The 20,353-nt window shown below is 47.6% G+C and overlaps 1 protein-coding gene and 1 long non-coding RNA gene across 2 annotated transcripts in view; both read left to right on the forward strand.

The window, feature by feature from the left end:
• Positions 1-7,063, forward strand: part of GABRA3 (gamma-aminobutyric acid type A receptor subunit alpha3) — a 64,660-nt gene extending 57,597 nt beyond the window's left edge. The window contains 1 exon segment of the mRNA XM_015860684.2: positions 787-7,063. Coding sequence (XP_015716170.1) covers positions 787-1,116 — 330 coding nt within the window. The 3' untranslated portion in view covers positions 1,117-7,063.
• Positions 7,064-9,877: 2,814 nt separating this feature from the next.
• On the forward strand, positions 9,878-16,145 carry LOC107312761. The gene is made up of 3 exons (XR_001554613.2): positions 9,878-9,919; positions 10,976-11,108; positions 11,236-16,145. It is a non-coding gene; the product is annotated as an uncharacterized LOC107312761 (long non-coding RNA).
• The last annotated feature ends 4,208 nt before the right edge of the window (positions 16,146-20,353 follow it).

Here is a 20,353-nt window from a genome sequence, read left to right on the forward strand (position 1 = left end):
GACAAATTATTAAGGCCAATGGCTTTCTGCTCAAACAAAACAAAACAAAAGCCATAATTGTCAATGGGTTTTTCTTCCTCTCACCTGATTCAGGAAACAGACTGGCAAGACAGAAATCAAGTTATTCTCCTAGGATGACCACACTGGTTCTCATTCCTTTCTAAAGAGTGCATTCCTGATTCATCTCTCCATGGCTGAACCTTACATGCAACAGAAAACAGAACCCAACTGAGGTAGAAATCGAGGAGTTTGTATATAGTTTGAGCTTGCTTTCACTTCTTCTGACCTGCCAATATGCAACTTAGACTTGACAGCACTCAGCCAACCAAAGGGTCACCCATCTTAGGCAGCTCTTGCTGAATTGCAGCTGTACACAACTTTTCATATCACAGCCCTGATCTAAGGTTGCAAAGAGGCTGCAAACACAGGTGTGTGGCTACTGTTATAAGACCTGGAGCCAGACCTAGCACCTAGCTGCTAGGCCAGGACCTCTTTGCACTCCATGCTTCACGCCAGGCTTACACAGAACAGCTGATGCAATTGAAGATGTGTTCCAGCACATCCCTCTGCTCCAGCAGCCCTCATGTGGCAGATGTCACAAGTTCTGCTCACCTTCTCACCACATTCTCCTTTCCTTCCACAATGCTGCCTTCTCAGTCTCTTGCCCCGTGCATCCTTTCCCACCTTCTCACCCAGTCAAGCAGGTGAACTCAGAGGACAAAATGTTCTCTGTGTAATTCTACAGTCGCCTCATCTCTGTTATATTTTTTCTTCCACCTTCCCTAGAAAAAAGAACCAGTGGCACTAGCGAAGAAAACCAACAACACCTACAACATAGTTGGCACCACATATGCCCTCAACATTGCCAAGGACCCTGGTCTGCCCACCATCTCCAAGAGTGCTGCTGCCACTGCTACTGCCACCAACGTACCCCCCAAGATGCCCCGCTTAGAGGAGAAGATCCCAGAGAGTAAGAAGACGTACAACAGCGTCAGCAAGGTAGACAAGATGTCCCGCATCGTCTTTCCAGTCCTCTTTGCCATTTTCAACTTAGTCTACTGGGCTACCTACGTAAACCGGGAGTCAGCTATCAAAGGAATGATCCCCAAACAATAAAACCGATCACACAAACCTTCCATCAGTGAGCACCATCCAGGCAGGAATTCTCCAGGGCTTTCTTCTTTTCCTGTTCTGTTCAATTATTATTGTTCATTTGAAATGAATACTATTGTTACTATTAGACCGTTCTTTTATAATGTAAACAAAACTGTGATTTTAATTTAATCCTGTATATGTCTGTTTTTGTTTTACTTTGATGATAAAAGGAAAGGAAAAGGATCATAACAAGTTGTGCCTCTGACATCGTGAGTCTGATGTCCCCCATCCGTCCAAGTCACCCTGTGCTTCCATCTCTCCCACTTCCTGCCATCTGCACGATCTGCACAACACTGCCATCCCATGCTCCACTCCACTGGGGGCTGCTACTACTGCCTCCCTCCTCCTCTTCTGTGATGGACTGCCCTAGTGTGGTGGATTCTCCTGGTGGCTTGGACTCAAGGACATGGAGGCCTCCAGAGGCAGACTGCTGGGCTGCTTTTCAGTGCCCAGGGGGTCAGCAGAACCACGGCAAGGGTAGAACAGGTTGATAGCATCTTGTAGGTATCTACAGGGCTTCCTCTTCTCTGTCCCCACCAAACCCAGCTGCTGGTTTCCTCCATGTCTCTTCCCAGATGAGAACAGGTGAAAAAGGTCTTGTCCATCAGACATACTGTATTCTTGGGGCAATTCATGTTAGAGGATGAGATGTTTTCTGCCAGAGAAATAATTTTTCTCAGGGTCAGTGAGCAACTGACGTCAAGTCTAATGCCCTGGAGAGGATACAGTAGCTTTGAGGCCACATGCATTCAGCCCCAGGACTGGAAGCCATAGAGATCATGTTCAGATGGGTGATTTATCACTTTCTCTCTGTCCACTTCCCCTTCTTGGCATTTCCTGTGCTTCCCATTCATCTTCCTTTGGTTATTCAGCCACCCTCAGCAATATCTCACCGTTTGAAGGGGGATTTAGGCATAGAAGCCCATGCCTATCAGGATAGCTTCATCAACAAGGAGGAGCACAGCTGTGGCATGTCCCATGGTACATTCTTCTCTGATGCACTAGAGCAGCAGTGTTGCTGATTCAGGCCCTTTCCTTCTCTGGTGCACCGAGTCACCTTGCCATCTGTGGGAGCTGAGGCCGCAGTTGATCCCCAACAACCTACCTGTCCCCCATGAATGCAGCTGAGCATCCTCACTACCCAGGGAGAACAGCAGAAGGGGACCTTTAAAACAGCAGGGTGATATTGCTGTCCCAGAGAGACGTGTGAGTCAGGTGCCACCCCACAAAACCACTGAGATGAGATCCAGCTCTAACACCTGCAAACTGTTCCAAGAAAAGCCCTCTAGTACTTTCTGCTGCCCTTCTGACCACCCCCTTGACCTGCCCCCAGCACATTTTGGGTCCATGCAGTCTGCCCAGGGACTCGGAAACCCCAGGTTGATGTCTTCAGCATTGCTTTGAGCCTCTGCACCTATCTCAGTTCTCCATCTGGTGCATGAGCAGGGCTCACCCCACCTGGAATATCCATGGAGACGGTGCAGGGCAGAGCAGGATGCTTCGTCCTGTTGTGTGTGTGGCATTGGTGGTGTCCTGCTTGTCCCTTACCTCTCTTGCTGGCTCAACAGCAGCGCACAAGGAGAGGAACTCAGAGTCATCTGGCTCAGCTCCTGGCATGGCCCATCCATGAGCACATCCCCACCAGCAGATATCATGGGGTGAGAGACAACACATTCCCAAAGCAGATGCTGAGTAAATCGTCTCTATCCCCAGCATTCGCACCCCAAGATGCCCATGACATTTCTACAGTGCCTTTCATTCCCAAGGGCTGTGAGGAGGGACGAGCATCAGGTTGGAGGAATGGAAAGAGGGTGCACCATCCCCAGCTCTTATACTGGACAGGGGGCACAGCCATGCTGCTTTCAAGCCACCTGGGCACTGCCCCACACCCAACTGCTCCCCCAAGACCTTCTGCTCTCCCCTTACCAGCACCATCCCCTCTATCTGAGTGCCACTGCTGCTGCCCTCTTGTCTCCTGGGCTCCCCGGCAGTTACTGCTGCACTAACTGCTGTGAGGCTTTTTGGTTTGTACTTGGATGTCATTTTCTTAAATAAGCTAGATGAAGTGTATCTCATAAAACATTCATGTCACTATAATACTCAGGCCTAAGTGAATGAAATAGAAACCCTATAAAAAGCAAAACAAACACAATAAAATGGTAACAAAGAGTATATTGTGTTTACTAATGGAATTATGTCAAAGGCAAAGCCTAAATATGGGATCCAGTGACTTGAGTCTCCTCCTTAGTCCCCTCTGCTCACCCAGGAATCCCCTCTGCCTGAGGGTGATCCTGCTTGGCTCATCGCACTATCAGGTGCACTTCTCCACTTCTTCTCCCCTCCAGCTGCCTGAGGCTTTCATTCCTCCCCAGGATGCTGCCTTCTAGTGCCCTCCAGTGCCACCCACCTGCTGGCCTGCCTTCACTCTCCTGACTCTGAAAACCTTGCTCTCTGTTGGGTAAAAGCTCCCTCACTGGATCAGTGTGAACGCGCCTTGAAAGCCAAATCTGTTCCCACCACAGCCTGGCACTGGCGTTGAGTCTTCCTGCCAACTGGAAGCAGAAGTACCGGCATCCTTTGGTTAAAGACAACAAACCAAACAGGATTTGTAGTTTGGCTTCCAAGCAGGGAAGCATTTCAGGAAGATAGTTATAAATAAGTGGTTTAGCATCTCCTGCCAGCAGACATCACAGAGAAGATAATGTTCTTTTTTTAAAATCTGTCAGAGGCTCAAATTGGGATGTTTCCCTCCCAGCTAACACGAGGCTGCTGATGGGCCCTTCTTCTACAGAGCCAGCCCAGCACCAGCTACTGGGGTTGGATCCTTGTTGTGGCAGTAGCTAAGGGCTCTGCTTTCATAACTGGGGCTGTGCAGGAATGGACCTGCATACAGCCACCAATAGTTTGCTCCACAGAAAGCCAGTTGTGCACAGTGGGCTCTGCATGTCACTTCAGTGCTCCAATTCTTCCTTTTTGCAAGATGCAAAGCCCTCTGACTTGAGGAGAGACTCCCAGGAAGGAAAGAGAAGTCCTTACAAGTGGCCCAAATGATCTGTTATTCTGCACCCCTACTCTGTGGTCTTAGTGCAGTTCCAACCTGCAGCTATATTGCTCCTAAAAATGGCAGGTGGATGTCTTGGCGTTGACACCTTGCCTCTTCCCTGCTCTGAAACCACACGTAGGCACAATCAATGTGGTTTTGGGGTGCTCTGTGCTCAGGGAGGCAGGGGCTGGCCAGGCTGAGGCCATCCAGACAGGCAGGAGAGGCAGCACATGCTGTTTGTGGTGCAGGATGGAGGGGAGAAGCGATCACTGGGTGCCACCCGCTATAAAGGGCTGATAGAGATACCCCCATATGACAGCTCTGAAAGTGCTTCTTCAACATCACCTGAGGCAGTGCTCCTTCACACACCAACTCAATATGAGCAAAGTCAGTTCCATCACTTCCTAAGTTGTACAGAAAGCATTGAGGCCAACACAGTTCATCTCTTGACCTCCACCAGCTTGGTGGCACTGGTGAGGACCCAGTTCATTCATTGTAGGTCCTTGCCAGTATAAGAAGATCCCATGCTTGCTGTTCCCAAACACAAGCCATGTAACCCCTTTGTGCATGCCAAGTGCTTGGGACAGTGGGCAGCCAATACAGAGCCATAGGAAAGGTGCATCACAGCAGGCCAACCTTTGCTGCAGTCCTCTTCCTGAACCCACCCAATCAAGTATTATCTACACGGGCTTTGCATCCCTGAGGGAAACAGTTCCCTGCTTCCTTGGTGGTGGGGAGGGCTCAGCCAGGGGGAGAGGCATATTTATGGAAATGTAAATGCTCTATTAATGCTGATGTAGGGGAAATAACATTGAACAGTTCACTAAGCTTCTCTCTGTATCAAGCTAAACTACCCCAAAGGCATTTCTGGCGGGATGCCACAGCGCAGATGGGATTGATGGCTTCAAGGTATAAATATTTACTGTTTGACCTTGTTGTTGTTCAGTCAGCCAAGGTTTTTTTTTACATATATATACGTGTGCGTGTGTGCGTATAGTTATGCTCACAAACTCTCTATATCTAAAAGCCACACTTCTTTCTCTTCGGGAGGGAAATCTGCCACTTTAAGTTGTTTTACTTTATTCTCATTCTCTTTGCTAAATCTTCTGTAAAGAGATTCATCTGTCTCTGCAAATCTTCTGATGGCTTTGGGAGGCAGAGGGAATGAGGGGAGCAAGGCACCCAGCCCTTAATGGAGACATGCTAACTGAGCCCAAGGTCAAAGCTGGCAGCATTGCTCAGCACCTTTTGGGAAAACTTTGTGCTGCATGCCACAATTTGTCTAACACAGCCTTTTTATTCCTGCCCCTGACGCTAGGGTGAACTCAGCATGGCATTTTCAGCCGATGAATGCCATGAATCTTTAGCTCTCTCACAACAGCACAACCTGGGTGCATGCAGCTGAGGTGCTGCGGCAAAGGGCTGCAGACTGAGCCTGCTATAGGAAGGAGCACAAAGACTGGCTGGATCCATTTTTGTCACACCCATGGCCAAAGGATGCTGCAGGTAAGAGCAGCACTTGTGCTCTTAGGATCCCATCTGCCTAGAGAGGGAAGCCTGGCCCTCAGCTGGCCATGTGAGCCAAGATACTCTCACTGTCTTCGAAGGCTCGTTGCTCTTCAATGCTCTCTGAAGGTCCTGTCAGCTTGCTAAACCCATTGGCTCACATTACACTGCTGGCAGCACTGTTTCCTCTGGAATGTCTCTCGCTTGCTCCCATCTTTGCAGGGAACCAGCAAACATAAAGGCAATCATATATGGATTAACTTGATTTTGCAACCACAAAAGTAGTAAGAGTAGAGTTGGGAAACCCGAGTCATTACCAGGTTGCCTTTGCCAGGCTGTCTTTGGAGTGGAAAAGTTCCTTTGGCACAAGGCAGATTCTGAGCCCACCAAATCTGAGCAGGTTGCCATATCAGCTAGAATTTCAACTAGAGCTCTGGACACCCACAGGCCAATGTCATCTCTGAAGGTGTGATACCTGCTCTGCTGCTTATTAGCTGAAGCCTTGGTGTCCCGCTGCTAGGAACATTGCATTAGCATCACACTAGGGCAGCCCATTGAAAGAAAGAGCACATGGTAACAAAATGCCAGAGGGTATGCTCATTTTCACTGCCTCAGGTCGAACCCATGCTCCCCCTATGTCTTCTGTTTTGTTTTCCATCTTGTGAGACTCTTCGACTATGAGAAAGAATCTAGCTGGCAGCAGATTAATGCATGACAATCCTGTTATTACAGCTGTAAATAATTAACAACTAGGGGGAAAAAAAAACAACAAACCCACACAAACATTTTTAAGTCTTTTGTTGACTTTCTTTTCTCTCTATTTACTATCTGGTAGCTACTTTCTTAAGGGATTTCTCATGGAAACTGTGACTTTGCTCTTTCACTCTGTTCTCCCTTTCTTTCTCTCTCTCTCTCTTTCCGAGGTTTGTGTTTCAAATGCTTTTTGGTGCAATGTTCAATGCCTGTTTGTATTTTTGAACTGTATTTTTCAACCTTTGCTGGAAAAAAAAAAGCAAGAAACAAAATAATATCACCCATTCTAACGAGCAGGATTTTGAGTCCTGCCATTTTTTTCAGCTTTTAGCTTTTTCAGCAAGTTAAAGCAGCAGAAAAAAAAAGTCTCCAAAATTACAGTGAAGTTCTGAAGAGAGATTAGAAAACGTCAGAAACAAGAGCTGTGTGAATGACGTCAACAGGCTGAGTGGATGAGGAGGACTCTTCTGACCACCTACTGACTTCCTGACCTAAGAGTAAGGCAGGACTAGACCTTTTCACTGAATGAATTCACTCCGCTTTTCCACTCTCCCCACTCTCTTGAACTCTGATCAACAAATAAAACTTCATATTTTAAAAAAAGAAGCACATCTCTGCGCTGTTGTTTCTTTTCTTTTGGTTTGTTTGGTTGGTTGTTGTTTTTTTCCTAAGGTCTGATTCTCAAAACCAAAGAGAGAAAGTCCTCCGGGCTTCAGGCAGCCTGTGCAGCTGGAGAGTTTATCCCTGTGATGAACAGACAAGTTACCTGAGGGAAAAAAACACAAGTATTCTTGGGGAAAGAGCCTGAAAATACGCTGTGGTTGCCACTGTGCCATATTTAAAATGCTTTTATTTTCAGTGGCAGGGAAGCAGAGAGCACAATATACATTCATTGGGATCCAACCCAAGGAAGAACAGTGGTGGTGTGATAAATGGGCAGGGAGGAGACCTGGAGTTGTACTCCTTGCCTGTAGTGTTAGCTATGGATAGACCTTGGTTTTCTAGCAAAGCGCTTTGGTATTTCTCTATGTACAACATGAATTGTGCTTTTCACTGCTCTAGGGGCAACCAGAAGAGTCCCTGGCCAAGATGCTGGTTTATGCTGCATACCGTGTACATCTTTTCAGCTGAAAGATACTGTAAAGTGACTCTGATGGGCAAAAGGACATGGAAGGCCCTTAGCTCAAATGTCTTAGGCCACGTAGCAGACTGAACACACAATAAGGAAAAGTGGTAGGCAGTTCAAGCCATGTTACTATGCTGCTCAGCTGTTAATGACATCCAGCATCACTTTGGTCATTCATGCAGCTTCCAGGTGTGATTTAAGATTTACTGTAGACCAGATACCTTTGCAACAGTGGGTTTTGATTGCGGCTGCTCTGGTTCTATTAAAGCAGGTAGCTGACCATGCCACAACACTCAAACAGTGATGACATGTCCAGGTGACTGTGCTGTCTGCTAGCAAGGAAATGTAAGGTGTAGGGAATTCATTTGGACTTCCCATGCCAGTTTGAGTAGGAAATTATTCCAGTGTCATCATTAGTTTTCTGCACCTGAAGGAGTGAAACACTCTTCCCTTTCCCCCGAGCACCATCTGGAAGCTGCACCAGGGACTTGCTGGCGGGACAGTATCTCCGAACATATTGCAACCTTGAACAGGAAAGTTGCACATTAGAATTTGCTGCTTTCAGCTGAATCCTCCTTCTTGCTCAGACTCGGATGACAGAAGAGGCTCGGGAGCGGCGGGATCGCAGCTGCTGTGGCAGATGGATGGTTACCATAGGTCTTAGCAGTAAAGGCTGCATATTTATGTCTTCCCAAGGAAGAAGCATAGCTCGTGACCTCAGTGAGAGCATATGAGGAAGGAGCACGCTATGTTTTCAGTGATTAAAGCTGGAACCTGGAGCTTTCACCCCTTTCCCCGAGTCCTCCCTCAATCAAAGCAGCAAAAGATCTTCCTGACTCAGGAGACAAAAATAAACAGCAATGTAAAAAGCTTCCCTGTATTATCATTTCTCTATTTGAACCTGGAACAAGGGCCCTGAAGAGGAACAGAGTGTAATTGCAGTGTCCACAGAAAAGAAATACTAATGAAAACAGGCTGAGCCAGGAGAATTCACAAAGAAAGGCAGAGCAGAACAAGTATTTATTACTACTCTGCCACTTAGCGCACAAGCTGACAGGTGTCTTAGGGAAGCAATAGCCAGCTTTTATTATTAGGTGCTTAGAGCACAGCAGTGCTCAGGGAGGGAATTGCTGAGGTGTGGCTTCTGCAGTGCACAATATTGGCAAGAGAGAAATGTGTCCCCTGTGCCCAGACAGCCCCACAGCCACAGTGCTGCATGCTGCCTCCTCACGTGGTGGGGTGAGAGCCCAACTCTGGCCATCAGTCAGCTTTCATACATCCATGTGGTGAGATCAGAAACCCAGCATAACGTAGGGTTCCCTCTATGGGAGCTGCTCCCTCCTCTCTCCCCTCTGTAAGACAGGTAGGGCTGATGCTTCTAGACTCCTGCTTATGGGGCTTTTCCATTTCCATGCTTTCTTCTGCAAAGCCCTGTTCCTCCTGAGCAAACTTGTCCATCAGCAGCTTGTCAGCAGGAATATGATCTGAGACTTTGCAGTTACCCCGCTCCATGGAGTACATCCGCCCTTGTTGGATTTGTGGCTTGCTGGAATTCACTCCTCCGTAAGCTTTCACACATTGGCAGGCTGCAGGAGCCTCACAGGGAGCACCAGACTTTGGCACCTGAAGCACATCCTCCTGGGAACTGGAGGTGGAAAAAGGCTGCAGCTTCTCCCCTGCCCCATCCCAGCCTCCTCTTGTCACACTAGGAGGACAGGTGAAGTGCTAACAGCAAGGCACACTGCTTCCAAACTCCATCTGTGGATGCTCACACTCCTTCACGGGGGTGGAGAGTTCCTCCCCGACATTCACACCAGCATCAAGCAATGGGCTACAGAGGGGTTGGGCAGTGAGTGCACTTGGAGCTGTGGCTATCAACCAGAGGAAATCTCCTACCCTGCTGTCAGTAGGAAACATCATCCTCCTGGGTAATAGAGAGAAAACATCTGAAAAACAGTACTGGGTGATTTCCTTTTGAAGGGGATACCTGTAGGAACTGGCTGAGCATTTGGCATTCAATAAAAGCACTTCAGAGTTCTTTATAAATAACAATCTAGGAACAGCCATGGTTTGAGCAGAGGTAGTGCTGTAGCCTTGTGTATGGGAAATTGGTAATCACAGTCTGAACTTCTGATTAATCAGCTAGGCAAGTTTCAGGTCAGCTGTGGGAGCACAGGTGAGGGTAATTCAGCTGTGCTCCTGGAAGGGGTGAAGCTTGACTCCACCTCCTCTAGACCTCATTTAAGGGCTGACCACCACTTAGGCAGCATCTCTTGGAGATTGCTCCCTGGTGGAGATTGCTTCAGTGTTTCCAGCAGACTGAAGGCCTCTATTGGGTGAGTCTTTCCTTTATATAACCTTTTGGATACTTATCACTGCTTCTTTTGTACAGTCTTTGCATTATTGTCACTATACGTCACTGTATACCATGATAGTCTAAAGATGTAAGTGAGGAAAGGTTGGTAGGAAGAAGCAATATATTTTTATTATTCAGACAATGCAGACAGGGGAAAGAAGCCAAGCTGCCAGGGCCACAAACTCCTCTTCTGATGTGGTGCCCATGAAGGAGTGGGCTGGGTTGGGCTGTCTTCAGTAATTAGAGAGTAAAGACTCCTTGCTCTGAGCAGCAAGGCAAGTCACTTACAAGGGGAAAGGTGTTCCTTTAGTGTTTGTGAAGAATGAAGGAGAACAGGAGACAAAAAGAAAAAGCCAAACAAACACTGTTGAGTTTATTCAGAGGAAGAAAGAAAACCATGCAATATTCATGACCAAAAAAAAAAAATAAATAGAGAACACAATACATGTAGTTCAGATTCCCCCTCTGAAATCAATGCATGACTTCTCAGCATGTGCACAAGGAGCAGTAAGTCTCAAGTCTGATCCCAACCCTGCACTGCAAATGACTGTAACTCATCAGCCCATCACCCAGAGCTCAAGGGGAGCCGTTTAGGCTCCTCTTACAATTTCTCTTTGCTGTTGTGAATCTTTAAATATCTGTGCCAGACTGTAATCCCCAGTTTGACCATAAAACTAGCCCTTGCCTTCACGCTGCCTTATTACACTATGCTTAAATTATGAGGGGTAGCGAGACAGGGTTGATAAGGAGGATTTATTAAGCTTGAATAACCATCTATAGCAATGTAACATAGTGCTGAGAGATTTCCTTTCATCAAGAACAGCTGCTGTCAGAACACACTCGTTATCAGTTAGGAGCCCTCAAGCAACTGGTGCTTTGAGACCTTGCTCAGGCCCCTCTAGGAGGGGTGCTGGGATGAGGCCAGCTTCCTCAGAAGGGTATGAAAGATATTAATGATTAGGATTTGGGTGATGTTGCCTTTCTGAAGTTGCGGGTAGCTGCTGTGTTTCTTGTTGGACTTTTTCCTGTTGTCTAGGGAGATCATTTGTATAGTTTTGTTGGTGCCCAGCTAATAATGACATCACCTAAAAAATAATTCATTCTGCTGGACCGAGTGGGCTCTGTTGTCCTGGTAACCTTTGCTTTGAAGACTCACAGGAAGGAGGCAGGTAAGTGCTTGAAATTGCCATGTTTCAGCATGGCTTCAAATACCTCAGAAGGCTCAAGCCAGCTTTCCATAAATGAAATTGAGTCCTGTTGAAACACTTGGTAAACAAAATTCATTTGTTGCCTTAGGAAAACCAGCTGAAGAAAATACTTGTATAAAAAGGAAGGTTTCATGAAGCACTCCCCCAACTACCAGGAGCTTAACACAAATGAGATGTGCAGTGCTTCATCAGTACCAAAGCCCTCCTTCCCCTGTGAGGAACGCTCGTCCCGCAGCCAGGAGAAGGGATCATGTGCTGCAGGGCCTCTGGAGTTATGGAGAGGGATGGATGCATGTCTGATTGCAGAAATCTTTAATTACTTTCAAATGCAACCTGAAGTGCGCTGTGCTTTACTCATCCTGGATCAAAGAACATCTCTGTTCCCAAAATTCATGTTGTATTAGTCAAAGCACTTTGGATGGCTCTCTCAGAAACAGAGGCTTTACCTGTTTACAGTCACAATGGTTCATTATAAACACTTGTGACTTCTGTGGAAATCAGTCTCATAAGGTGTTAGCCCCTCTTCAAGGCTGGGTGGGATGGGGCCATGGGCAGCCTGATCTGGTGGGGGGCAACACAGCAGGGGGTTGGAACTGGGTGGGTTTTAATGTCCCTTCCAAACCAACTGTTCTGTGATTCTATAATGTAAGTCAACCAGGTCTGGGGTTTCAGAGAGATGTTTCTAACTGGGAAGCCCTAGCACTCTGATGGGAGGTGTGCAGTTTGGGGATGCTGTGTGCCATCAACAAAAGCTGTATTGATCTGACTTCATTTCAAAGTGAAAAATCACTAATACTGTGGTCAGGGGCTTTGTTTCTGCGGTCCCTAAATATTTTCCATGGGGGCACCCAGGGATCTGCAAGCAGAGTTATTTGGAAAGGCCATAGCATGTCAGGAGGGGCTGGTGTTTTACTGTCAGTAGGAAGTAGGTTGCAGCATTTATCCAAGCCCTGCTCTGTATCAGTGGTACCTCCCTGAAATGCTGCATCTCTTTGCATGCCTGGAATAAGGTGGTCGTACAGAAAGATATTTCCTTTAAAGCTGAATCATTTGGCCCCTAAATTTATGTACAGGAAGATGCTTTTTTCAAGGCACAGGGAAGAGCAAGTTATTTCAGCTTCGTAATCTGGCATCTCCAAGACAAAGACAACCCTCTTGTGACGACTTTGGCAGAGCTGGCATCACCATTCCAGGTCCTGATCCAACCCAATGGATGATCAGAGCAGCTCCAGAGAACAGCGCTGGCTGCAGCAGGTGAGAGCAGAGCTGGGGCAGCAGCCCTGAGCTCTGTAACCATGGGGAGAGCAGGGAATGGGGCCTGCATTTCTTGTGCGCACAAAGAGCCTATTGCTGGTGGATATAGAAAGTGCCTGAAATAGAAGTATTTTGGAAATAGTGAAAAAAGGAGATTTCGGAAGGACTCCAACCGTTCTCCATGTGATTTGCTCAACCCTTCAGAGCGTTTGTTGCTTTTTTTGGTGGTGGAAGCTATTCAGGGAATTTGACCTGGATTTTTGCATCACTTTGGATGCCCGGAAATTGCATTTATTTAAAGCAAATAAGCCATTTGTTTAAAAAAGAAAAATATTACTCAGCTATGTGTAGGGGGATGGCAGGTATTAAAATAATTAAGCTAGCTTTAGTGCAGGTATTTTCTGGGCTCATAATTTCCCAGGTGCCTCTGGTAAAGTGGGAGAACTGAAATTCTTGTCTGAAAAGTATCTGCTTCCTGATAGTAGTCAAATAGCAGATGCAAGAGAGGCTAAAATGCATGAGAAGCTCAGCAGTCGCAGAGCCTCTAGCAATCTGTGGCTCAGGGATTTGCCAGCAGAAGTCCTTCTGCTTAACAGTTCTCAATGGATTTTGTGCTGTTGTTCTGTGAGTTGGTTTAGCAGCTCCTTAAACTCGTACCTGTGTCCACATCTCGTAGAGAGGAGTTTCCTCACTTCTTTTGGGATGAAGAACTTTCCTTTAGGTTTGGGGACTATGTTTTTTTTTCTTTTTCATTTGGTGGCCATTGGTAAGCTTGCATTAGAACAGGAGCCCTGGATCCTCACCCATCCTTTCCATGCCTCATGCAATCATGCAGTTAGCATTTGTGCTAGCAGTTAGCTTTGTGCGTTTTGTCTCCATGTAAGCAGCTCTTCAGTTGGAAGAGATGACTTTGGGCGCCTCGGGCTGCCTCCAGTGATGCTTCTTCCATCCCTGCAGTTCTGCCCTAACCCAACTATCCCTGTCACCAGGGCTGCTAATGGTGCTCTCAGAGCTCCGATGAGGCCTCTTTACCCCCAGCAGCATCCCCTTGCCCTTGTCTTGCCCAGCAAGGCGCTCACATCAAAGGACTCTGACCACTTTGCTCCTGGCTGCTGCCTGCCAGTGGTACCCAACAACAGTGGGGAGAATAAGTGATGTAGAGACATATTTCTCAAGACAACAGTTTTCTTTATTAGCGATCAGGACAGCTTTTTGAGGACAAAATATGGATTTAGAGCATAATCTCTGGCTCTTGCTGTGTCACAAGCATTCTTTAACCTTTGAAGACACCATGGTTGTTTTGGAGTTTCAGAGTTAGACAGTCCCTCTCTCCCCCTCCTTTTAATCACCAGCAAGAGGTCTGGGGAATCCAAGACTCAGATGTGAATGTATTCCATTCTTAAGGTGCCTCCCTGCATTGAACCTGCTTGCATGGCATGTCTCCAAATCTCTTGAGCTTGAGCTGGTCGGAGAAGTTCAAAGCAATCACAGTCCCTCTGATACATGGATTCATTACAAATAAAAGTGATGATGCGTTTTAGCATAAATAAATATTAATTTGTATTTTTTTTTTCCACCATTTCATTTATTTGCCATCTGTGGTTCTCCTGATTAGAAAATCATGCCATCATTTAATCAAGGACAGGGAAGGGCGAGCTGGGGTTTGGCTGGCTGGTCCTGCAGCACAGGGATCACCTTGCAGATGGATGAATCCAGTAGTTAATCTGTGGCTGACACTGCTCATTCATATTACAGGGCAAGGGGTTACTAGTTTGCTAGGGTGAGTTCAAATGATGCAGTTCAGCTCCAGAGCAGAGTTAACGGGTCCCTTAGCAGTAGGGATTCAGATCCAGAAAGCCCTGGCTGTAGATTGTCAACCCTAAATTTCTGGAGATAATCTCCAAACTGAGCGATGAGGTGGTTGGAGGAGAGGGTTGTGGGGGTGGGGAAGGACACAAAAAGCAGCCAATAAAGTAATCTGCAAAGGGAAAAAAAAACAAAACAAAACAGTGGACAAAAAGGCTTTGCTTTGCCAGCATTACAACCTCTTAGGCTGCCACAATAGAGTGTTCCTTCCCCATTCTTTGCACCCCAGCCCCAGACATTTCTGGTTATTATCTTGCCTGGACCAGATGTATGTTGACAAACAAATTTGCAGGTAGCTCTGATTTTTCTTGTGTGTATGGTCAAAGGGACAGAGTCATCTGCCCTTCAGTGTCTGATTTTTTCATTGTCCTGGCGCTGCTTTATTCCCTCTGCTACACAGTGTGAAACAAAGACCTGAATTATGGCAGAAGGTAAATGAAAGCTTTGAGAAACTATTAGAACAATTAGGCACTGAGGCACAGAACGGGGCGGAAGAGCAGAGGGCTTGCTGCTATGAGGGCCTGAGAGTTAGAAACATTGGGAAGGTTTGGAGCAGCTCCTCCAGAAGGGAAGAAGGAGAGAAATGCAGAGAAAAACACTGAAGTGGTGGCAGCTACTGCCATCATCTGTGCTGTGACTGGCCACTGAAGTGAGTTAGCCTGACAGCAGCCCAAGTCTGAGCAGGGCACTACCACGAGATGCCGTTACTGGGGCTCTGCACCCCCATCCTGTATAACCTGAACCAGGGTGAGAACTAACTCCCTGCAAAAAGAATGGCAAACAGGAAATTGGGAAAGAATAGGTCCATGGGGCAGCTCATCATGGGTGAGTTCTGGGTACATGGAAGCTTCACCAAGAAAGGAAGGAGGACTCCATACATCTGCCGCTTTTCTCAGCTCCTTGTCCAGGGGGCTTCCAGAGATGGTACATGGCATTATATATAGTTAGCAAAAGATCAAATAGCAAAAGACCACTAAGATTACCATGTTGAGCAGACATGAACATTAGGTCTGAGGATAAGAAATCTGAGTATGCAATCATACTCATAGATTCACAGAATCATAGAATGGCCCAGGTTGAAAAAGACCATAATGCTCATCGAGTTTCAAGCCCCTTCTATGTGCAGGGTCAGCGAACATCAGACCAGGCTGCCCAGAGCCACATCCAGGCTGGCCTTGAAGGCATCCAGGGATGGGACACCCACAGCCTCCTTCGGCAACCTGTTCCAGTGCGTCACCACACTCAGTGTGAAAAACTTTCTCCTAATATGCAAACTAAACCTCACCTGGCCCAGTTTAAAGACATTTCCCCTTGTCCTATCACTGTTTACCCTCGTAAACAGGCTTTCCCCCTCCTGTTTATAGGCTCCCTTCAAGTACTGGAAGGCCACAGTGAGGTCTCCATGGGGCCTTCTCAACATCAAGCTAAACATGCCCAGTTCCCTCAACCTTTCTTCACCGGAGAGCTGCTCCAGCCCCAGATTAAAACCCTATATGCCAAGAGGAAGATGGCAAGAGCTTGTGAAACCACAATCAGGAAGCAGCAAGAACCCGGGGAATTTTCAGATAAGGATTGCTCAGTCAGTGGCTCAGATTAGAGAAACGAGAGATTGTTAATAGAATTTGAGAGCATCTCACGGTGGCATAAAGTCAACTAGAAGCAGATCAAAGAAGAAATACTAGTCCTAGTAAGGTTCACGGATGGAAATAAACTTCCTACAGAAGTGTACCCGATGAAGGCATTGCTGGAAAAGTCTTCCTCGGGGAAATTAGAGGTTTCTGTCTACCTACTGGTTTAGGAAGCATAAATATCTTGCATCATATTCCCTTACATATGTCCATAAATACCAAGGATGCCCCACCCCATTTCCCCAGCCAACAGTCACCCTCTCTGTGAGGTCACCGTGATGCAGCACGGTATACACAACCAACACGGTGACACGTTAGTGACACCTTTTCCGACCAGCACCTGCCACAGTTTCCTGCACACGCAGCTGGTGCCACATTGCTGTCTCCATCCCTGCTGCTGCAGGACGACGCCTTTGCTGGCTTCGAGTGTAGACCATAATGCGGACAGGAAATTTAACATGTCAGCAAACATTTACCCATTAGAATGGAGACAATCTTCCATCAGAAACTCCTCGATGTTTACTTAGTGCGCAAAACGTTCTTTGAAAGTATCACGCAGACTCGGCTTCTTTCCTGATCCCCCAAAGACGATTGGCATAAGGAAAGAACAGCTCGGATGCACTGCCTTATGGAAAGATGGCATACGATTTTCTTAGAAGCAAACAACTTCTTCAGGGCTTTGCTCAGGAAGGCATCCCCGTGCTAAAAGACCACGCGCATCTTATTCTGTGCCGACACTAAGGCTTTCTCAGCAGAAAGCCCAAGGACGCTATCGTCTGCCTTTCTACGCAAGCTCCATCAAATTGTGGACAGCAAACTCTATCAGTCCATCCAGTGGGGCGACGATGAAAGCTGCATTGTGATTGAGGAAACCTGCTTCAAAACCGAAGTGCTGGGAACGACAGGACCTCTACATGCTTTCAACATTGGGCTGCATGAAAGCTTTCATTCACCAGCTCCACCTACACGGATTCTCATCGTGGACAGCGATTTACAACATTTGCTTTCACGGGCAAAATTCCCAGCAGCCGGAGCCACATCTGCTTTCTAGTGAGGTACGCAGTCCCCCAGCCCATGGGACACCTCTTGGGATGGGTGGGATTGGTGGCCGGTCCCACCTGAGGGGGCTGTGAGTTGGTGCTATTTGGATTTCCAAACCCACTTTCCTGCTTTGGAAAATCCTAAAAGTTTGAATTATTAGCTATGGTAGCTTTGTCTTTTCAATCTGGAAGGTGGCATCCTCACTCTCTCCACTTTGCATTTTTTGCAGTTACCTCTGCTACTACCACCCCAGCTTTCGAGAAAGAGTACCCATTACCTGGCGAAGATGGTCCAAGCAAAGCGCTGGCGTACGAAGGGGCATCACTGCATTCCCACCAGAGCTGGATTTGGAGGGACGGCCCCCCTGACAGCCCTCCAAGGAGACGGCGAGGCCCCTGCAGCATCAGCGGGCACTGAGCCTGCTGTAGCAACCAGGAATGCTGGCTCCTGTCTTGCACGCTGCTGCTGCTCCATCTCCTGAACAAATGGTCCCTCTGCCAAACCAGGGCTGGGACCAAGACAGCGGAGCTGGAGTGCGATGGACTTGAGCATTGAGCCACAATTTAGGCTGTAGGAAATTTTAGGAGATTTTAGGTACCTAGCAAATAGATTGTAGAAGTTTATTCCTTAAATAAATGTTTCTAAATATTTTCCAGTTGTCCTGTTTCCTCATTTGACAGTTCCTCTTCCTGTGCCCAAGGCTGGGGGGTACTTCAGGGAGATCTCATTTCTCTGACCTGGTCCAAGCAATGAGGACAACACGGCAGGAGGCAGGGAGTTGGTAGAGGTAGTCCAGCATTAAGCTTGTCTTAGAGCCTGAATCCCCTTCCATTCTCTCTGCCCTGTCCCTCTCTGGGTGGATGCAACTGTGGCAAATGAGGCATCAGCTTGTGGGGATCCTGGGGGTTATGGAGTGTGATATTTGACTGTCCCTGCGAGCAGCATGGTGTCTGTCAGTCAGCACTGCCCCTTCTGCTCAGCAACTGAAGCCACATGGCTGAGCCTCTTGCCAAGGGAGCAGCATCCAGCTTAGGGCAGCTTTATGGTGGCAAACTACTTGGGTTTGAATCCTGCTCCCAACAGAAGAGGTGATCTCAGGTAACCCACGCTAGGTGGATTGCATTGGAATACTCATTCTGGTCGAGCCATCAGGGACAGCTCTCTGAGCTGCTTGTGACATCTCAGACCCAGAGAAAGAAACAAGGCTGTGATGTGATGCAGTGAATGGGCTCTTCATCCTGTAATCCCTATGAGGTGCAGAAGGATGTCTTGCCATCACACTCAAGGGACTTGAGTTTCTTCAGATGAACACTGGTGTGATGAGGTGTCACTCCAGGGGTGGCATACCTTTGCAGCTACCCACTATGCTATGTAGAGAGTTGCTGGTCCCAAGGAAGGCAGTAATTTTGGGATGCTTCCTGGACTGGATTACACCTTTGCTCCTGCAAAGCTGCAGGTTATATTGGTGCTGATTGGACCCTATTCTCACCCTACTCCATCAGATGAGATGCACCAGGGCACAATTTGGATGCAGGCCTTCCCATGCATCCCAGCTCCCAGAAAAACCCCTGGAGACATAGGAGGTGCCCTGCAGCCTCCAGGAATGGGGCCCTCCACAGACAAATTTAGGCAACCTGTTCCAGAGTGTCACCACCCTCTGTGTGAAAAACCTCCTCCAAAATATCAACCTAAACCTCCCCTGGCCCAGTTTTTAAGCCATTTCCCCTGTCCTGTCCCTATCCCACCCTCCCATAAAGAGACTTTCCCCCTCCCCATTTATCACACTCTCTTCAAGTACTGGAAGGCACATGGGGTCTCGCGGAGCTTTCTCTTCATCAAGCTAAACATGCCCCAGCTACTCACCGCTTTTCTTCACCGGAGAGCATGCTTCCAGCCCCAGATTAAAACCCTGTTATGCCAAGAAGGCAAGACGCAAGAGCTTGTGAAACTGTAACCAGGAAGGCGCACCGGGGTATTTTCAGACAGGGGATTTGCTCAGTCAGTGGCTCAAGATTAGCAGAAAATAAGAGATCTTTAATAGAATTTGGAGCCTCAACTGGCATTAAAGTCACCTAGAAGCAGATTCAAAGAAGAAATACTAGTCCTTAGTGAGCCCATTCTGCGACTATGGAAATAGACCTCTCCTACAGGAAGTGTACCCCGATGAAGGGTATTGCTGGAAAAGTTCTTCCTTGGGGAAATTAGAGGTTCTCTTCTGTCCCTGCCTAATGGTTTAGCGAAGCATAAAATCTTGCTCTTTTCCTTACATATGTCCATTTATACCAAGGATGCCCGCACCACACCATTTCCCCACGCCCCAACAGCACTCTCTGTGACGCGTCCCTGTGCGCAACGGTCACCACGTGATAAGCCCACCAGCCAAAAACGAACCTGAGAAAAACTGACCAAAATAGATTTAAAAACGTCTGCGTGGCAACACCCCGACCCACTGGCGCCCACTCCTCAACACGCACTGGTCGCCATTTCGCGTCTCCCATCCTGCTGCTGGCAAGCACGACCTTTTGCTGCGCGAGAGACCCACTTTGCGGAAAACAGAAATTTCTGTCAGCGAACATTTACCCATTAGAATGGAGACATCTTCATCAGAAACTCCTCGAGTTTCTGTGACAAACGCTGAGTCAGCAGACTCGGCTTCTCCCTGTCCCACAAAGACGGGCTAGAGAACAGCTCGGGATGCTGCCTTAGGAGAGGCACGAGAAGCAAACACTTCTCAGGGCTCTCAGGAGGCATCCCGTGCTAAAAGACCACGGCATCATCTGTCCACAAAGGGCTCTTGCAAAGCCCAAGACTCATCATCCGCCTTTCTACGCAAGCTCCATCAAATTGTGGACAGCAAAACTCTATCAGTCCATCCAGTGGGGCGACGATGAAAGCTGCATTGTGATAGAGGAAACCTGCTTTCAAAACTGAAGTGCTGGGAACAACAGGACCTCTACACGCACTCAACATTCATTGCATGAAAGCTTTCATCCACCAGCTCCATCTGCACGGATTCTTCATCGTGGACAGCGATTTGCCACATTTGCCTCACGGGCAAAATTCCCAGCAGCCGGAGCCACATCTGCTTTCTAGTGAGGTACGCAGTCCCCCAGCCTTCTGGGACAGGTGGGATTGGTGGCCGGTCCCACCTGAGGGGGCTTCGAATTGGTGCTATTTGGGTTTCTAACCCACTTTTCCTGCTTTGGAAACCCTAAAAGTTTGAATTATTAGTTATGGTAGCTTTGTCTTTTCCAATCTGGAAATGGTGGCATCTCACTCTTCTCCTTTGCATTTTGCAGTTACTCTGCTACTACAACCCCAGCTTCAAGAAAGAGTACCCATTACTGCGAAGATGGTCCAAGCAAAGCGCTGGCGTACGAAGGAGAGATCAGCTGCATTCCCACCGGAGGCCCCCCC

The sequence above is a fragment of the Coturnix japonica genome, chromosome 4 (assembly GCF_001577835.2).
Source record: "Coturnix japonica isolate 7356 chromosome 4, Coturnix japonica 2.1, whole genome shotgun sequence".
In the NCBI taxonomy this organism is placed as follows: domain Eukaryota; kingdom Metazoa; phylum Chordata; class Aves; order Galliformes; family Phasianidae; genus Coturnix; species Coturnix japonica.